The following is an 18367-nucleotide window of genomic DNA, read 5'->3' as shown; positions in this document are numbered from 1 at the left end:
TTGGCGGCGCCGGTGCCGCTGGCGGCGCGGTGTCACCCACCCATCCCGGGAGCGCGCTGCGGAGGTTTATGATGGTTTCCCATTGATTTGTTTCCCCGACGCAGCTGCCGACCTCTATTGAGGGACAAACATAATCAGCACTGACGCAAATTAGATGGTTATTCGTTTTGAAAATTGACAGAAAAACAATAAAAAAGATGAAATGCTCCCAAATCAATAGATATAATGAAATTCAAATAATCCGAGAGATGAGGTCTCCATGGCAACTGATAATGTGGAAAAGAAAACAATTTAATAAAGGACAGACACACTTTGAAAACAGATTGGGCAAAGGGAAGGCGGGGGGGCGCGGGAGCAGGGGGGCCGCGCTGGGGGCGGCGGGGGGGCGGCGCGGGGGCCGCCGCGCCGCTGCCTCGCCGCTTGGTTAGCGGTGCCGTGGTGAAGGATCACTGTCCATCCCAAGGACGCTCGCCGTAATTAAGAGAGGCTTTCGGTCCAGAAAGTGCAGATTCAGGTTTTAATACACAAAATTATTTCAGGAGCACTGAATCGGAAAGTCGTTTGTTATGACCTTCCTGAGAGGCCTGGAGCAGGGCATGTTGGAGGCGCGGCGGCTGAGCCAGCTGAGTTATGGCATATTTGTGTTTTTATAGTGCGGAGGGGCGGGGGGAAGGGGGGAAGAAGGTTAAACAGTATTTACAGCTCAGTTGTTTTCAGAAAGGAAAGAGAAATAGAGTTCATGAAAAGATGCGAGCGGAAGAGCGGGAGAGCGAGGGGCGAGGGGCGGCCGCCCGGGCGCGAGGCGCAGCCGGCGGGGACCGGGGCGCCCGGCCGGGACGGGGAGCGCCGGCCGCTCCGCTGGGTCCGCCTGGGATCCCGCCGCCTCCTCGCTCCCGATAAACCGCCCGGGCTGGTGCCGGCAGGCGAGCGCGGGGCGCTCTCGGGGGGCAGCTCGCGGGGCGCGCGCGGGACGTGCGTGCCTCTGCGCACCGGTGCACCTGCCCGGCCCCGTGCTTGCACACGTGCGCGCTCCCGCTGACGGGCGCCCGCAGTCAGTGGCTGGCGCCAGCACGTGGATGGGCTCACGAGGACCGGGCAGATAAGGAGATGAGCCCTGATGACCAGGAGGGAGAGCGGCGAAAGGCAGGGCAGAATTAGCCGGCGTGAGCCGGGGGAACGCGGGCAAGCGCCCCGCGGCTCGGCGGCCGGGTTTCTCCTCCGGGTGCTCTGCCAGGCTGCGGTGCTGAACCGGCCCAGGCACCACCGCTGCTTTTGTGCCGGCGGTCAGCTCTCCGCTGGCCAAGCACTGACCTTCTCCACGTGAGCCGGACAGACAAGTGCTCCTCCTACCCGTGCTGCACTGTGTTTGTAGGTCCCAGGCTTTGCCTGGGATTAGATAGCCCCTGAACCGCCCGTGCCGCTGGGTGCTTAGTGCCTGGCCTGGGCGCTTGCATGGGTGAAAGACTCCCAGCCTCGCCCGGGGACGACGGACCTTGCTAAGGGATGCTGGTGCCCGCTCGCGTTTCAAGCTCAGAGCACGTCGCCTGCTCAGGTGCGACGCGGGCGGCTGCCCGGGCTGCAGGGAGGCTGTGGTGCGAGCTGCGAGGCTGCCGGGGTGCTCCGGCCCTTGCCGAGGTCTCGCTAGCTCCCGTGGGCTCCCATGCGGATTTGCTTCGCAGGGCCTTGAAAGAGCACAATAAGGAACTTTTTCGGGCGCCCTGTTTCTTAGCGATGCAACAAGTATTCAAGCTCCCAACTCCATTTACGCTCCTGGCTTCCCGCTGCAGTTAATTAGGAGCCTGCTCTCTTTGCTGGGTCTGTGCTGGGGGGGGCTGAGGGGTCCAGCTTGCCAGGCCGCGGTACAAACTGCTCTCAGCTGCCTCCCAACCACCAGCGGGGCTTGGAGGGACCCCGCTGGGGAGCGGGCTCGCCTGGCCCCGGCCGCGGTTAGCGGGGACGCCGAGCCCTGCCCGAGGGCGCCGAGCAGCTCCCCGCCAGCTCTGCTGGCTGGGGGTTTCGGTTCTTGGCGAAGTAACTCGTTAAAAAAACTGCGAAGGGGGCATCCCGCAGGGGCAGGGGCGGCTCCTCCGGGCCAAACTCTCGGCTTCTTGCAGCAGGGCCCTGCCAGTGGGTAGGGGAGAGCAGGGAGAGAAAACCCTTGAAGCTGAAATCGGCAGAGAGAACTCAAGTTTAGCAGAGCAAGGAACCGCTTGCCAAAAATCTTGCCTCGAAGTCTCTGCAAACCCCCCCGGTTGTCCCGCACAAGCGTTCCCTATACCAGCCTCTGCGATTTTTCCGTGCCCTCCCTTTTTAGGGGTACCCAGACTTCTTGCTGGGTCCCTCTCTACCATCTTCATCTTTCAGCGCACCCCTTGCACTGGCTCTCCCGGCATGGGCGAAGGGTCCGTGCAGCGTCTCGAGGAGGCCACGTCTCAGCCTATTCTTCCCTGCCGGGGAGCCGGCTCCTCCGGCCAGCCGGGCCCGGGCGCTCTACGGCCCCCCCGCGCTCGGCTCAGCAGCTCTGGGGCGGCTGCTCGGTCCCAGCTCCCTGCTCGGCTCCCCGGGAAGCGCTGCCGCTTCCAGCCGCCGCGTCCCTCTGTTGCGCTGCCTCCCGGCGCCTGCGGAAAGGTGAAGTTAGAGACCGCGTTTGCGTTGAGTTGCCCTGACAACACGTCCGGCTTCACCGGGAGTTTTCCAAGGGCCACAGCCAGCCTGCGGGACCTGGTGGCCATGAGCTATTGCTCTTCACTCTCCTTTTTGCTTCTTTCCCCTCTGTTTTCTTCACAACCTGTGGGAGATTGATGGCTGGATTGTGATGTAGATGTTAGCAGTGCTGCTTGATTTATAGAGTTACTTAGGCTGAGTGAGGCCACTTAGACCCGTCTGGATAGTAAACCTTTTAACTGGACTAAAAAATTAATAATAAATAAATAAATAAGGCAAGGAGGAGAAACTGGATCAGAAAAGCCGATCCTCTTGGCATTATGTTATCTGAAAGAAAGCCTGAAGCCAGGAAGCTCCCAGGGAGCAGCCAAGGGAGCAGTAAAATCCGCTTTAGCTCGGCGCTCCGAGAGCAGCGTTTCATGGGAGCGAGAGGAGGAAACTGTTGAAATGTTTCATCGCAGATCCTGCATTGACAGATGAGCTGGAAAGGCGGCTGCAGGGCACAGGGAAACTTGGAGCCTGAAGCTGTCCTGAATCCGTGCTTTTCCTTCGCTGTTACATGTATTGCAGTAGCACCCAAAACTGCAGGGAAGTTTGGGGACTCGCTGGGTCGGGCAGGGAGCCTTTGGCCAGAGAGCTCGCTGACCGGAGACGGGAGCCCGGCCACAGTCGGCTGCCCAGGGGAAAGCAGCAGGGCGTTAGCAGAGCCGGGACCAGGGCAGATCCCCGATATTCAGCGGAGCGGCAGCACCCAGCCGCTCTCGGGGTTGGAGGGCTGGGGGGAGGCGAGATCAAAGCCCATTTAGGATCATTTTGGAGACCCGCTCAGGAAAAGGTTCGGATGTGCGTTACTAAGGGCCGTGAGCAAGGATCGGTCCTGTCCCTGCTCGCGGTTCAACCACTTTCCCCGCCAGCTGTGCCAAGCGCCTGCGAAGAGCCGGCAGCGCGGCGGCAGCCCCGCTCGGCGGCAGGTGAGGAGCCGGCGTCGCCGCAGAGCCCGGCCTGGCAGAGGGCTCGTGCCGGGCGGGCGAGGGGAGCCGCCGGGGCCGGAGGGCTGCCGCGGCGGCGGCTCAGGGTGGCGGCGGAGGCAGCGCGGTGCTGAGCGCTCGCGGGCGTCCGTCCTGCTCCGCTGCCCGTCAGGCAGGCCCTGCTCTCCGAAGGGGACTCCGCGGACCCTGGAGGACTGGGAGTCGCAGCCCATTGCACCACTGCAGCAGGAGCATCTCTGCCTGGGCTGTGCTGGGGCCGGCTCGCTCCTAGTGTGAGGTCTGCGCTGCCTTTCTCTCCCTGGCCAGTGATATATGGCATAAATTAGGCCTCTGAAGGGGGATACTGCATCCTTAAGAAGAAATATGTCCTCATTTTTCTTAAACACCGTTTGCACTGAGTGAAATGTTTAGAAGGGACGCTGAGGGATAACTTTATTTCTTACTAGGGAGTTCAGAGCCGTTCAGTCAAACCCATAAAACACGGGGAGTAGGGAAGCTGACAGCCTGCCCGTGCATTAGAAAAGCCATTACTCATCCAGGGGAAATTCACCCCATGCTGGAGCCTCGCGTTACCGGTGGGGTGGTCCAGGGGAGGACGCAGGATTGTCCCCCTTGGCCGTCCCAGGGGTCAGTAGGATGCTGAGAAGTAGAAGAGACACAGCACCGGCCTGGAGATCTCCAAGCATGGAGTAAAGCCCCCTGGGCTCAGCCGCTGGGTAATCGTCCTCCCTCCTCCTCCTCCTCCTCCTCCTCCATGCAGGGAAACTAAGGCACAGAGAGCTGAAGGGACCAACAGTTACCCAGTGACTGAAAACCAGGCTGGAAGCCAGGCCTCCTGGCTCCGACCCCCCTGGTTAACCCACTAACCCAAATTCCCCTCCAGAACGAGGAGTGGAAGCCAGGCGCCCGGCTCTGGCGCTGTGCCCGCCGCGGGGCCGGGGTGTTCCCAGGGTGGCGTCCAGCACTCCTGGCTCCGAGCGCACTGCTCCGAAGATGAGACCTTTCCTCCTCGCGGGGCTTTAGAAGAGCTGCTGGAAGCAAAGACAAGGTCTTAGAGGCGGCAGGCTCGGGAGTCCCTGTCCTGGGCGGTGGCGCGTGGCACCGTGAGCTGCTGCGGTGTCTGGGTGGGCTTCACCCTCGCCTGCCGACGCCTGGCTGGCGGAGGCGGGTTGGTCCCCCAGCGGCTCCTCGTCCACGGGACGGGGCTGCAGGTGCCCGGCTTAACGGCAGGCGAGGCGTCAGCCCCCAGGAGGGTGCCGACTTTTTAGTTGGCGTTTTATTTTGGAGGCTTGACGCCGAAAGATTTAATATTTGTTTGAAATGAGAAACAGTTCTCAGATGAATTTGGAGAGCCTGGGAATTAATGTCAGCACCCCCCCTTCCTCCACACACACCCCCCCCCCTCCCTCATCAGCTGAGCCCCCCTTTCAATTTCTGAAGCCTGCTGATTTGAATATTTATAAATATCAGTAAATTATTTATTGTAGCAATCTGCTATGCCATTTCACCAATCGCCGTTAACGCTTTAGGGCTCGCTCGCCAGGAGGCCGCGGCGGGAGAGCGGGGCGCTGGGGGTGCCCGGGGAAGGGGCCGCCCGGGGCCACAAGGGGCAGGGGCAAAGCCCGCGCGGCTCCGGTGCCGGGGGCTGCCGTGCCACAGCCCCCGCGAAAGCTTGGCCCGGCGGCGCGCTGGGCCTCCGGGAGCACCGCGGGCTCGGGCCAGGGGCCGGGGCCTGGCACCAGGCGCGACGTGGGCGCTGAGGGTGCTGCCCGCCCCCCGCGCACGCGCCCGGCTGAGGTTGCCGAAGAGCCTCTGCGAACTCCCCAAGGTCAGGCAGAAAAGTCAGCATCCGCTAACCCAAGGTCGTTTCCCGGGCTAAAAGCAATAAAATGTTTTATTGATAGACCGAAGAGGGGGAAATACACGCGCTAAATCCACTCTCACGCGTCGCGGGCCGTGCCCGGGCCACCGCTGCCTCTGCCCTGGCCCTGCCCGGGGGAGGCAGCCCCGGGGGAAGAGGATGGTCCCCAGCCCACCAGCCTGGCTGCCCTCCCCGCTCGCAGCTCCTCCGCAAACGGGGGGCTCTCCTGGCACGCTTGTACCACAGCAGTTGAAAGGAAGAGACCTGTGCAGCGCGCGGGCCCTCCTTTCCTCCCCCTCCCCGCCCCAAATAGTGCCGTTAATAATTAATCGACTGAGAGCTTGCAGCTCCTGGAAAGCTGGCGCTGGGACCTCCCTCCTGAACAGAGCTGCTCAGCTGGGCTCAAAACTCTTCAATGAGGCTATGAAAGCTCCATCTGTTCGACGTCCCCGGCCCTCTGAAGCGGCAGCGCGGCTCCTCTCCCCCCTCCCCAGCCCTGGCCCGTCCAGGGGGGCCCTGTGCCCTGCCGGGCTCGCGGTGCCCCCAGCCCCGGCCCCTCTGCTCCCCGGGGCAGGCAGAGCCAAGCGGGTGCTCGGGGCGTCCCACGGCAGCGTTGGCGGCCGGGGAGGCTTTGGGGGCGCGCGGGGGAGAGAGGCCGGTGGCCGGGGCCGTGGCGGTGGGTCCGGAGCACTCGGGCGCGCGGGGGAGAGGGGCGGCGGGCGCGAGACGGCGCCGAGGCAGCGGTGCCGAGAGGTGGGTTTCGTCCTCCGCTCAGGCCTTGTGCTGGCGAGGGCCGTTTGCCCCCGCGGTGGCACGGGGCAGAGCGGGGCGGCCGCGGCGGCGCGGGGAGGGGGCCGGCCGTGTAAACTCCCGGCGGCATTGTTTTCCGAGGAAGTGCTCAGTGTAAATAGAGCATGTGGGAGAGTTTGTCCTGGGCAGAGATGAAAAGTCCCTGTGACAGGCTCAGGTTATAAACGGCTTCCTCAGATTGATGTGAAATCAAAACATTTCTATTTAGAAGAAGAAAATGAAGGGGGATGTTTACTTAGCCGGGAATCTTTAAACAGTGCAGTGGGGAGGCAGGGTGATGTGGGGTGGGAGCTCGGCCCGGCCGGGCTCGGGGGTCCCGCCTGCCGGCCGCCGCGGGCCCCGGCCGAGGGGAGGTGCGCGGGGTCCCCGCTCTGCCACTCGCCTCCCCTCGCGCTGCCCGGGCCAGCGAAACGCGGAGGCGCCGGCCCCCGGCCCCCAGCCATCCTCGGCGTTCCCCTGCGAGCTCCGTCCCCCCGCTTTTGAAATCGTCAGGTTGAAAGAGGGGACCAGAAATGCTGATTTGGTTAATGTCCTTTCCATTTCACAGACGAGGAAATAAGGCACGGCGAGATACAGTGATGTGCGCGGGCTTGCAGAGAGCTGGTGGGGAAGCTGGCAGACGCAGCCAGGTGCTGCGATTCCCTGGGGCCGTACGGGTTACGGGGACACATGCGGGCGGCCGGGGCACCGCAGAGCAGTCCCACCTCGGAAAGTTGTATAGTTTTATAGCTCTGGGGAACGGTGAGTTTCAATGAATTCGCCATATTGTTAACTTTGAAAACTTTAGGAAAAGGGTCTCAAAATGCAGACGAACATCACAGCTGTGCTCCGAAAAGCTCCAAATACAAGAGGAGGGACAGGGAGGAGGCCCGAGGGCAGGGCCCGAGCCGCGGCAGGAGCCGTGGAGGCAGAGGGGCAGAGCCGGGGCGAGAGGGAAGGAGGCCGGAGCGGAGGAAGACAAGTTGCAGGCTCCCTGGAGCTGCTGCATACGCAGCAAGTGCAGCCTCGGGAACGTCTGTTCCCCTCTTCCTTTGGATAAATATTTATATATTCATTTGCCGTCTGGTGCACGCACTTGGCTGCTCACCTCCAGACCAGAACAACGGGAGCTGCCCTCCTTGCAGAGCAGGGGCAGCGGGGCTTGGGCTGCCGCGCGCCTGCCTCCTGGCTGCCCCCAGCCGCGAGCGGCGCCGAGCTCGCTGCTCGGGCAGGGCCGGGCATCCCCAGGACCCGGACGGGAAACCGGCAGGCAGCGCTCGGGCGAGCGGGGCTGGTGGTTCCCCGCTGACCCAGTGCCCCAGCGCCGCGCCGCCACCGCTGCCCCGGCCACCTGCAGCCCCCGGCGCTTTGCCGGCCCTTGGCTGGCCCCGCGCCCGAGCATACAGGCGTAACCTGCCGCGGCCTGGCTGCGCTCCAGCCGGAGGCACGGCAGCCTCCCGAGAGTCCCTCGGCGGGACCGGCTGCGCACGGGATCCGCCTTCGCTTTCTGCCCTAAATAGAGCAGGAATGTGCCGGGAGGGGGAAGGTGCCAGCGCGCGGCCGCGTCTGCCGCTCCGTGGGCTCCCGCGGGTGCCCGCCCGTGCGTGCGCGGGGGCCCGTGCGCATGGGCCAGCACATGGGTCTGCGCGCCTCGGGGGACGGGGCTTTGTACGCCGTACGCGTATGGCTGCACTTATGGAGCGCGCGAGCGCGCACACCGCTCTGGACTAGCTGTGCTTGCTAGATGGGGAGGTGCGCGGTCGGGGCAACGCGCTCTGCCTGCACGAACGCGTGACTGCGCGTGGGCGTTAGTGCCAGAGGGGGTATGCGTTTGGAAAGCGTGGGAGTACGTTTTGCCTCCCTTCGCGTGGGGGGCTGATATATTTGTCGGGGGGTTATTTTTCTTGCGGTCCTTGACAGGGAAGCATGTCTGAAGCTGTCAGGAGTTTACGTTAAGCAGCCACTCTCTGGCTCTCGGACAGCGAGTCTAAAGTTTCAGCGTGTTTGTATTGGGCTGTCATGCTATGGGATTAGGGGCTGTCACGGTGGCTTCTGGATGCGTTGTAGGGGGTCTGATTAATCTCAGCGCACTGCCGCGGAGCAGCACCTCCGCGCTGGTGACAGAGAGGTGTGCGCCGAGCTGCCGCGGGGGACGCTGGTGCAGCGAAGGGCCCCGTTGTCACCGTCTGAGGTCCGGAGGAGGCGGTTCCTCCTCGTGACGGGCCCCTCTTTCAGCGGGCCGCGAAGTCCAGAGCACATTGCGGGGGCACCGCCGGCAGCGTGCCCACGCGGACCCCAGTGACGTGGCCCCTGGGCGCACACGCCGCTGGACGCAGAGCAGCGGCTTAGGATCCGGTTTTTGCTTTTGTATTGGATTAAATCTCATGAATTGCTGGTGCAATCGTTAAGCAAGTGACTCTGCGATAGGGACCATTTAGTTCAAGACTCTCCATGACCTTGAAGTTGAGACCTTACCTTCTTCCTTTCTCCCCCCACTTTTTCTTACCCCTCCTTTACTAGCTGTCACATATGAATAAACTACATTAAAATAACAAACCCACACTAATTAGCTGATTGTGCTGGGAAGTGTGAGAGCAGAATTTCCTGTGAGAGCGAGCGAGCGAGCAGGCAAAGGGCCTGATCAACTGATACTAGCCCAGGGCGCCCTTCTCCCGTAGGACGGCTTCACAGCGGCGTAGCGCTTGGGGCACCGCCTCCCAGTGCCCTGGGCCTCCGTACTGGTTTCCCTGGTGCCGTACTGGTTCTGCTCTCGGAGACCACGAGTAAACCCCGCTAAGGGAACCCCTCGCCTTCCCTGGGGCTGCAGCTGGGGTGCTGCTTGCTCTGCCGCGGCGCTCGGGGCCTTGCTCGCAGGGGTGCAGTCATGGGCGGGTGCGATTCGGCAGCTGGCAGCTTGGCCGACACGTCTGGGATCGAGCGGGGGACCGAAAAGCGGGTGGTGCTGCCGCTGGCATGACGGAGCAAGGCAGGCTTTGGGCAGATTCTGTGTCCCGCGTCGGGAGCAAAGGCTGACCTGTACCACGGTCACCTGCGGGCCGTGCAGTTACGCCCAGCCTGGGCTGCCTGAGATATTCGGGGCCGTCTGAGCCCGGTTCAGCCCCAGCATAAGTAGGTGCTTCTCCCCCGAGGTCAGCAGCACGGCGGCCCTCGGCGCAGCGGTGCCAAGCGGGCCCCGCGCCGGGCTCTCCAGCCTGGGCTCCCCCCAAGGCTTAGGAAGCAGACGGCGGTCCCACCTTCCAGCGAGGACCACCGGCATGTTTTGAGGCCAGTTCAGCGGGATCAGCTGCTTGCTGTTAGGGTTCAAGTTGCCCGGCCCCGCTAACGCCCTTCCTTGCTTCTCTCCCCTCTCTCTTTGCAGCTGAAAGAACTGTATGCACTGACGCAACCTCAGGAAAACCCACGATGGCTGCCAAGCGCAAAGGCGGCCTGAAGCTCAATGCAATCTGTGCCAAGCTCAGCCGCCAGGTGGTCTTCGACCACGGGGGAGCCGAGCAGGCACGCGTGGACAAGGGACCCCAGCGGGAGAGCAGCAACAAGGACCTGCCGCAGCCCGGGACCAGGGAGCTGGGGACGGAGTTTGCGGAGGGGCTCGGCAGGAGCGTGCAGAAGCTCGAGGAGGACAAGCGGCGGGAGGTGATCGAGAAGTGGGTGAACGGGGAGTACGAGGAGCCCTTGCTGGGCCGCGCCGAGGGCAAGGAGTGCAAAGGCGCCGAGAGCGCGGAGGTGCCCCCCGAGGGGGTGTACATGGTGCAGCCCAAGGGCTGCAGCGACGAGGAGGACAACGGGGACGAGGCGGACGCCCCGCGGGGCTCGCAGGACGGCAGCTTCCTGGACGACAGGGACTCGGACGGGCCGGCCTCGAAGGACGACGGCTACCGCTCGGCCGGCGGCGACACGGCCTCCAAGCTGGGCGGAGGAGCCGCCTCAGGTAGGGCCTCCGCGGGGGCGCCCTCGGGGCGCTGCTTCGCGCCGGGTGGCAGCACCGCAGCCGTTAGCCCGGCCGCTTCTCGCCGTTGGGGCCGCTGACGGCGCCGCCCGTTGGTTTCTCGGCGGCATTTTCCTGGCGGGGCGGGGCGGGGCGGGGCGGGGCGCGCGGGCGGGGCCCCGCCCCCAACGGTCGCCGCCCCCCAACGGCCCCGCCCCCTCCAACGGTCGCCGCCCGAAGGTTCTGGAAGCTGCGGCAGCGGCAGTGAAGGAGGCGGCGGCGTCGCTGGCCCAGGTAGGGGAGGCGACAGTGGCGGCTCCCCGGGTGGGGCAGGAGAGGCAGCGGGAGCACCTGCCCTTGCGTGCTGGCTGCCGGGCCGCACTCCCCCGCTGCCCCGTGCGCAGGAGAGGCTCGCCCGAGGGGATGCCGGCGTGAGCTTCCGAATTTGCCCAGCCTGGTCCCCAGCGTCGCTTAATCTGAAATACCGAGCCTTGGCTGCTCAGGCTTAGCACCGCAATGCAGTTACAAAGTGTGCGGTTCCGAGCGGGCCGGCCTCCAGTGCTAACTTTCTTCCTCTTGTTGTTTATTTATTCCCTGGTTTGCGTATCAGTATCAATGCCCCTTCTTTTGGTGTCAAATCCAACACTCTAACAGAGGTGTCCAACACTTATTGCAGTCCGGTTCCCCCTCTGCTGGCATGGCTGTCCTTGCTGGCAAGTGGAGGGGGTTGCTGCTTACCACAGTGTCGCGTCCTTCGTGAGGGACTGCGGGAACATGTCCTCCAGCAGTCGCAGGGGAGTTGATGCACAGTGAGTTCAGGATCTTGCCAGGCAAAGCTGTTAATTCCAAAATTGGCATGTTCCTCACCACCGTTAGGCTGGTTTGTATGCAGTTGCAAGGTGTTTTCTGCCAGGTTGTGTGTGCATTTCTTTGAGATAGCTTCTGCCTTGTTTCTGTGGTTCATTCAAAAGCTGAATTCAGCAAGAGATTTTGGGGAAAGCCCAAGCTGAATTTCTTCCTCACTTTCTGATACTCAGGTCCCTCCACACTGATTTTTTTGAGGCCCATATGAGGGTTAAGGTTTGGTAAAAGCTTAGGACAGATTGCGTTTTGCTAGGGCAGAGTAACCCACTCCCCCGATTTGTTACACAGCTGGGTTGGATTTGTGATAGAAAGATCTCCCCCTAATCTGTTCCACCTGCACACACCCCTCCCCTGATCTCAGCACTTTGCAAATCCATCAAACTTTCTTCCTTTTGTGTGCGCGTGTTTTCCTCCTCCTGTTAATAATGCAGCCAAAACTCATCTCTGTGTGTCCGTTTGCCTTCTGGAGAGGCACATTCTCTAGTCTTCACGAGTTCAGTGGCAGCACACATAATTATGCATATAAGATATAAACAGAGCTGTTTAATTATCCTTCGCCACATCAGTGACAGAGTAATTAACAAACATTGCAAGATCAATGAGGAAAAGTGTGACCTTCAGTTTCCTTTGATAGGAAAGCCCTTGTCGTTCCCAGACACAAGGTGATTGTGCCTGGACTCAGTTTTTAGTTTGTTTTAATTGCCCTTCCCCCACGTTTGCAGCTTTTATTTGCCAAAAAGCTAAAAGGAGGGGAACCTAGAATGTAAAAATATGTTACCAACCTGTGGAAAATGAAAAGGAACAGAGGTTTCCCTTTGGGGCAGGAGTTCTCAGTAAAATGTGTTTTTAGGGCTGTATTGTCAGAGGATTATAAAAAAATGCAGAAGTGTTCATGGGGGCTGGAGGCTCATTTATGTACAAAGCAGGTAGTAGCTCCTGCAGGGTCCAGTTTACATATGCAGCCACATGGGATTAGACCTGCAGATGGAGGTACTGTCAGGTCTTGAGCTTGTGTTTCAAGAGCCCCCTTGTAAACGTTGTTCATAACATTTCCCTGGAAAGCACGGAGTGAAACATAGCTCGCTTTGGAAAGGTTGAAGTTCTTTTTCTCTCTGTTTTTAAGGCAGTGTTCCAGAAAATAGGTTTTGAGCTGCTCCTCTATGAGTCCCCTCAGACCTGGTGTTAGTGGGCACAAGTTAAATTATTCCAGTGAGACCTGCAACTGCCTACACCAAAAGGGAGTTTTTCCTGTGACTTGGGGTTGGGGGGGAGATGTAGCAGAAGGCAGTCAGATCAAAGGAGAGCAGTACAGCTCTTCCCATCCAGTTAATATGGCTTCAGGGAAGTTGTTGCAGGAACCTGGTTTTGAAGGTGCTGAGTGCCCCTTGCTCTCTCTGAGGACGTAGAGCTGTGAGTGCTCAGCAGCATTAAAAATTGGGCCCATACTTCTTTGATCAGCTGGAAACCTGGGCTGAAAAGCAGGAGCCACACAGAGAAACAGATCTCACATCTAGCAGAGCTTTGTAGGTCAGTGAGGAAAGCGATCCTAACTATATGGGCTGCTGCATCCCAGAGTCCCAATATGTACGCAGACAACCTGCTTTATTGGACTTCTTCAGCTACTGTTCATGCCTTTCGGTAGCACCTCCTGCAGTCTGATGCCAAATCCCTGCCACCTTTGTTCCCTTCTGGGGTCAAAGAACGGTGAGGGTTGTTGTGCATCATACAGGAGTTTGCTGAGACTCGGTCCGTGCTGTTCAGTCCTTGTGCTTTGAAACAAGACGGTTCTCTCACCGTGGGGAACGTGCATATGTGGGGTCCCTGTTTCTTCTTCTGAGCTGCTCCTTGGTGTGGGGCCCAGCAGGGCTCTGCAGAAGTACTGCCTTGTGGGTCTCCCTTTCCATAACAGCTAGGGAACATGTTCAGGAGCCCCAAAGCTGGTGTCCATCAGGAGACAGGTGTCAGACTGTGTTTTGGACATGCAGATATGTTTCCTCATTCATTCAGTCACCCTCTCCTACGCTGGCTGACCCATACTTCTCTATGCACATTTATATATAGCATTCAGATTTCCCAGTACAGTCTCTGACAGATCCCTTTCCACAGTCTTTCACTGACGCACAAGTACCCAGGAAGATTTTCCTATACAAACCTGTGTTCTTTGCACTGCCTTTTACTTACATAGAGAACTAAAGCAGTCGCCAGCTTTCCCCTGTACAAGCTTTGAAAGTTTTCCTTCCTTTTCTTTCCCTGTTGGCTAAGTCTCTCAGAAAGTGAGTATTAGCGCTGTTCTCAACAAGGGGATTTTTCCCTTCCTAATTTCCTGGGGAGAGTCCTACGCTTGGGAGGACATGTGCGAAGAGTGCGACTTTCGTGCTTATTACCCTGTATCCCCCACATTTGCATGTTTTCCCTTCCAAGCAAAATAAAAGACAGAGCCCTGCCTGAGATGCCCCATCCCCCAGTATCCAGACCTTACACTCCATTTGGGCTGTTTTGCTTTTCCTTCCATATATAGTGTGCTGCTGCAGGCTATTTTTAGCCCCTTTTTTGCTAGCTCCGGATCCTTTGTGATATGATAGCTGCTCTGAGACACACAGATCTCTGCTCTTTGGCAATGCCCACAAATGGAGAGTAGCAGCAAGGGGAGAGGGAGCCCTTTTGTTATCACACAGAAGAGGAGAGAAAAATGTGATGCAGGGGGAGGGGGGAGAAGATCCAGTGCCAGTGGTTCCTGGGGCTGGAGATGAGCAGAAATCCAGGGCCATGCACTTTTTGCAGGTTTTGTTTCCCGACCACCGTCCTGCTTCGCCTCTGCCTGCGTGTGGATGTGGGAGGGAGTTGTCCGTCGGCTAGATAATAATAATTGCCTGTTCATAGTTGTTTCACGGTGTTCTTGAAATGAGTTGGCTGCGTCTCATACCATCTTTGTGGTGAGACAGATCCCTCCCACAGGTGCCTCAGCTAGAAGAGCCTCTGGCCTTTTGGTTAGCTACCTGTGCAAATAAGTGAAGGTTGTCTTGGGTTTAGGGGATGTGTCACAGGACTCGTGCTGGAGTGGATAAAGGTGTGCTTGCTAGGTAGTGGACAGTGGCAACTGGTGAGGGTTTCACCTCAAATGTGGATGAAGAAAGGCTGAGCTTCGCAGCACCACTGGCAAAGCACATGATCAGGGGAGGGTAGTGTGACCACCCAGCACCAAATCTGAGCAAAGGAAAAGCAGAATGCAAGCTGTTTTGGGGGACAAGGGGGGCAAATCCAGGGAAATGAGACCTGACTTCAGCCCCAGACTTTGTCAAAGCACAGAAAAGACCTGAAAACTCCTGCTTTCCTGTGATCTTGGCTTTTGCATCTGATTGTTTGTACCAACTGAAATCTAACCGGATGGGTACCAAAGATGATTTCCAGGCAGAGGTATGCAGATGAGAGGGTTCCCTTGAATTCCCTCTCTGGTTTTGTCAGATCTGTGGGGCCTGAACCAAGCTGGGATTTGTAAAACTGGTTTGAAATACAGGATTGAGAGAGAGGGTCTCCCAGCTATGTGCTGGTTTTTGTGGGCTGCAGGTTAGAAAATAGAAGGAAAGGGGCTGGCTAGTTTTCAGGGCAGCTGTTAAAGCCAGCAAAAAATCACACTTGATAGTTTAATTTCCTTTCAGATCCTCTGTGTGATATTCTTTCTCCCCTCACAGTTTGGCCCAGGCTGACTAGGGTTTTTCTGTGCAATGCTTGGAAGTCGGGGCACTGTGAGGGAGGCTAGGGGATTGTTTTACAGGCCCAAAGAGAGATGAAAAAGAGAACATGGAAGACAGATATAACAGAAACAGGGAAATCCTAGACCCGGCAGGGATTTCAGGGGATTAATCACCTTTGTGGGGTGATAGGGTTACACTGAAGTGAAGGTGGAGAAGAGAGAAAAAGAAGCAAAAAGCAGAAAAGCTTTAAAATGAGATGAAATTATTTAATGTCTGTGTTTGAAAGAGAAAGTTTATGGCTTTTATAGGGTGTTGGAGGGGCCAGAGGAGAATGGTCAAGTTGGGAAGCACAGGTGAAATGCTCCTGCCTCTGAGGATGGAGTAATGCAACCTTTCCTTGAGATTTCCTTCTGACATGACATGTTACTCATCACATCTTGTTACTGAACACTGTGAGGCCTGATTCTGCATTGAACGTCCTTCAGGATTAATACTGACCCATAAGGTTGGAGGGGGGGAGGGGAAGGGGAAGAAAAGCTAGGACCTGAGCCAGACACAGCAGGGGCTTTGTCACCCCATTTTGTAACTAACAGGGTGTTTATTCTGAAATCAGGCAGCCCAAAGTCCCGTGCAGGATACTGGGCATAAGTGCCCAGCAATGGAAAGTCATATTGTGCTAAACCAGATCCCAACACCCAGCAGGCATCTTCATCCTTTTGCTTGCAGGCTTCAGCTGTGTGCTTTTGGCATTGCCCTTGTCATGTACCGTGTACACAGGCCACTGGTGCAGCAGGATTTCTGATCTGTGAACCCAGCTACGTTGGGCAATACCGAAGCAGGAATATGACCCTGATGGTCTTGCACGTTTCTGGAGCCCGTTGCAGGCAGTGTCTTCCTTCGTACAGCCCTGCGGAAACACGTTTGCGGAAGCTGATGGCTACTGAACTAGGACTCAGCTCATTGACTGGGGCTTGCGTGCACAGAAATGCTCTCATATATGTGTGTGCCTCTGTGTATAATAGCAGCATGGGCTGTCAGATCCCCAAATCCTAGGGGTCCATTTTAGTGCTTTGGGTCTTTTGACCTGTTCTGCGGCTTTTGCTTGATTGCTTTCTTTTCTGCCGTGTTTCATGGCAGTGCTGATTTGGTGTGAGCTCTGGACCCAGCGCCTGGAAACCCCATTCTGCAGTCAGTGTACCTGCCTGTGTTGGCGCTCTCTTTGTGAAAGAGGGTGCTTGCCCAGGAGAGCTGAAGTGAGTGATTGGAAAAGATGACGAGGGAGGTTTGAAGGACTCCTGCACACAGTAAATCTTTACTCTGCAGGAGAAAGCAAGAGGAGGAGGAGGAGGAGGAGGAGGAACGCTGTGTCAGACTGAAGCCTGAATGAGTCCAAGCTGGCACGTCAGAGCAATCTTTATTTCCTCCTTTACAGTGATATTGGGTGACCTCCAGAAGTATGTTCTTCCCCTCCTCGTGGCCAGTGAAACTGCCTGAAAGAGTGGGGGAGGGAGGGAGAGACCCAAGGAAGGACAGCTTTTGCTTATACTTCTTTGTCATGATCTCCCCCAGGTAGACCAGCCCTTCCTGCCCCTTCCCCAAGCTGTGCTCAGGAGAAAAAGCTTTCTCCCCCTCCATGTTGCCTCACCTCAGGAGGATGACTTTTTCTGTCCTCAGCCCAAATCCTGATGGAGAGAAGTCTGTTCCTTAACCAGTTTGCACCTGCCTTTTCCTCTTCTGGTCTTACTGGCAGCTGTTCCTGGCTGCCCAGCACATTGGCAGGGGGTTCCCATCTTCCCAGAATTCTTGCTGCTTTTCACATGGAGTATAGTACTTTCCAGTCATTGGAATTAAGAAGGAAGGGAGCAAGTTGGCTGAAAAGAAATCTTAGAAAATTGATGGGGAAGTGAAGGACTGGAACAGCTGTGGGGAACTACCCTATTGCTGTCCTCCCTTCTCATCTCTGCTCCTTCCCCCACTCCTTACCACCAAGCTTCTCATACATACAGCCTTTGCAGCTCTTCCCCCTTAATCCATTTCCACCTCTGCCACTTTCCTTCCCTTCTCTGCACTTTCTCGTTCTGCCCTCCTTCCACTCCACTCCATGCATTGTTTTGCCCTCTCCCTTATTTGTTTCACACCACACTCCCCTTCCTGCTGCTCACCAACACAAACACCTAGCTAGCTGTTCCCCACATTTCCACCCCTCTTACACACACCACACACAGACACACTGTAGTCCATCCTCCGTGCATCTCCTTCCATACAAAAACACACACAAGGACAGAACTGCACAAACCTCGTCGTATTGGTGTTGGTCTCACTTCCAGTAAAATTACTTTTTCTTCATATTAGGCCAAGGCAAGAGTGCAGAGACATTTATGAAACTTTGTTTAATGTACTGAAAAGCCATCGGCTAGAACATTTAGGAAATTGATTTTCCTGGCATTGATGAACTCTTTTTATTTTACCCCAGTATTAATTACTTTTTTTTTTTAAACAAATTAATTTAAGAGTCGTAAAACCTAACAAGTGAGCCAAACGTCAGTAGATCATGTTCCCCTCTCCCCCTACTCCCCCCTCCCCGCTACCAGTGCTGTTACGGGAGGAGAAGAAATATCAGCCCCTTGTATAATTCTCTCACTCTGGCTCTCTGTAGGGGAAGCTTCATCGCTGCGAGATTATGCCGCTACTACCATGAATGAATTTCTGGGCATGTTCGGCTATGACGATCAGAACATGCGGGATGAGCTGGCCCGCAAGATCAGCTTCGACAAGCTGAACGCTGCTACCTCAGAGGCCACTGCAACTGCTGCCTCCCTTCCTGGTGAGGATGCCATGAGCAAACGAGCCCGCTTCTCCAAGTATGAGGAATACATCCGCAAACTCAAAGCTGGAGAGCAGCTCTCTTGGCCTATGCACTTGGCCAAATCTGAAGAGTTGGGCTCCAAGCTGGGCAAAGAGGCTTCCTCAGTGCTGGCACAGCCCATCCGGGTACAAGGTCCGGATGCCTCCCTGCTGACGGAGACCAAAGCCACCATCCTGCCTCTGCCCTCTCCTAGCAGTTCCCAGATGCAGGGCCTGATGTCACGGGCCTCCAAGTATGACTTCTTCATTCAGAAACTGAAGACAGGCGAGAGCATCAGGCCACAAAATGGCAACACTTACAAGAAGGCCTCCAAGTATGACCTAGAGAACGTCAAGTACTTGCACCTTTTCAAGCCCGGAGAAGGAAGCCCAGATATGGGAGGAGCCATTGCCTTCAAGACAGGCAAGGTAGGCCGGCCTTCCAAGTACGACGTGAGGAACATCCAGAAGCTCACTCCAGTGAAGGCTGCAACACCCAGCCTGGCCTCTGCTCCACTTGCCAGTACCCCCAGCAGTGCTCCTGTGGCTGGGCCAGAGCAGTCCGTCTCATTGCCATTCAACACTCCTGAGTACCTGAAATCAACCTTCTCCAAGACAGACTCCATCACAACTGGAACAGTCTCTACAGTAAAGTAAGTGTCCTCCCACTTTTTTTCTTTGTATTTGGGGGGGAACATACCTAAGGGCTGTGGGTGGA

General features: G+C 57.5%; 1 protein-coding gene across 4 annotated transcripts in view; it reads left to right on the top strand.

Moving 5' to 3' along the window:
• Window positions 1-18367, top strand: part of CASZ1 (castor zinc finger 1) — a 179191-nt gene that overhangs the window by 115682 nt on the left and 45142 nt on the right. For all 4 annotated transcript variants that reach the window (XM_064525591.1, XM_026095548.2, XM_064525590.1 and 1 more), the window contains 2 exons: window positions 9683-10252; window positions 17462-18302. In XM_064525591.1, coding sequence (XP_064381661.1) covers window positions 9727-10252; window positions 17462-18302 — 1367 coding nt within the window. In that variant the 5' untranslated portion in view covers window positions 9683-9726. The remainder of the gene's footprint in view (window positions 1-9682; window positions 10253-17461; window positions 18303-18367) is intronic.

The sequence above is a fragment of the Dromaius novaehollandiae genome, chromosome 24 (genome assembly GCF_036370855.1).
Source record: "Dromaius novaehollandiae isolate bDroNov1 chromosome 24, bDroNov1.hap1, whole genome shotgun sequence".
NCBI lineage: Eukaryota > Metazoa > Chordata > Aves > Casuariiformes > Dromaiidae > Dromaius > Dromaius novaehollandiae.
Note: the sequence above shows the minus strand (reverse complement) of the source record. Positions and strands in the feature narration are given on the sequence as shown.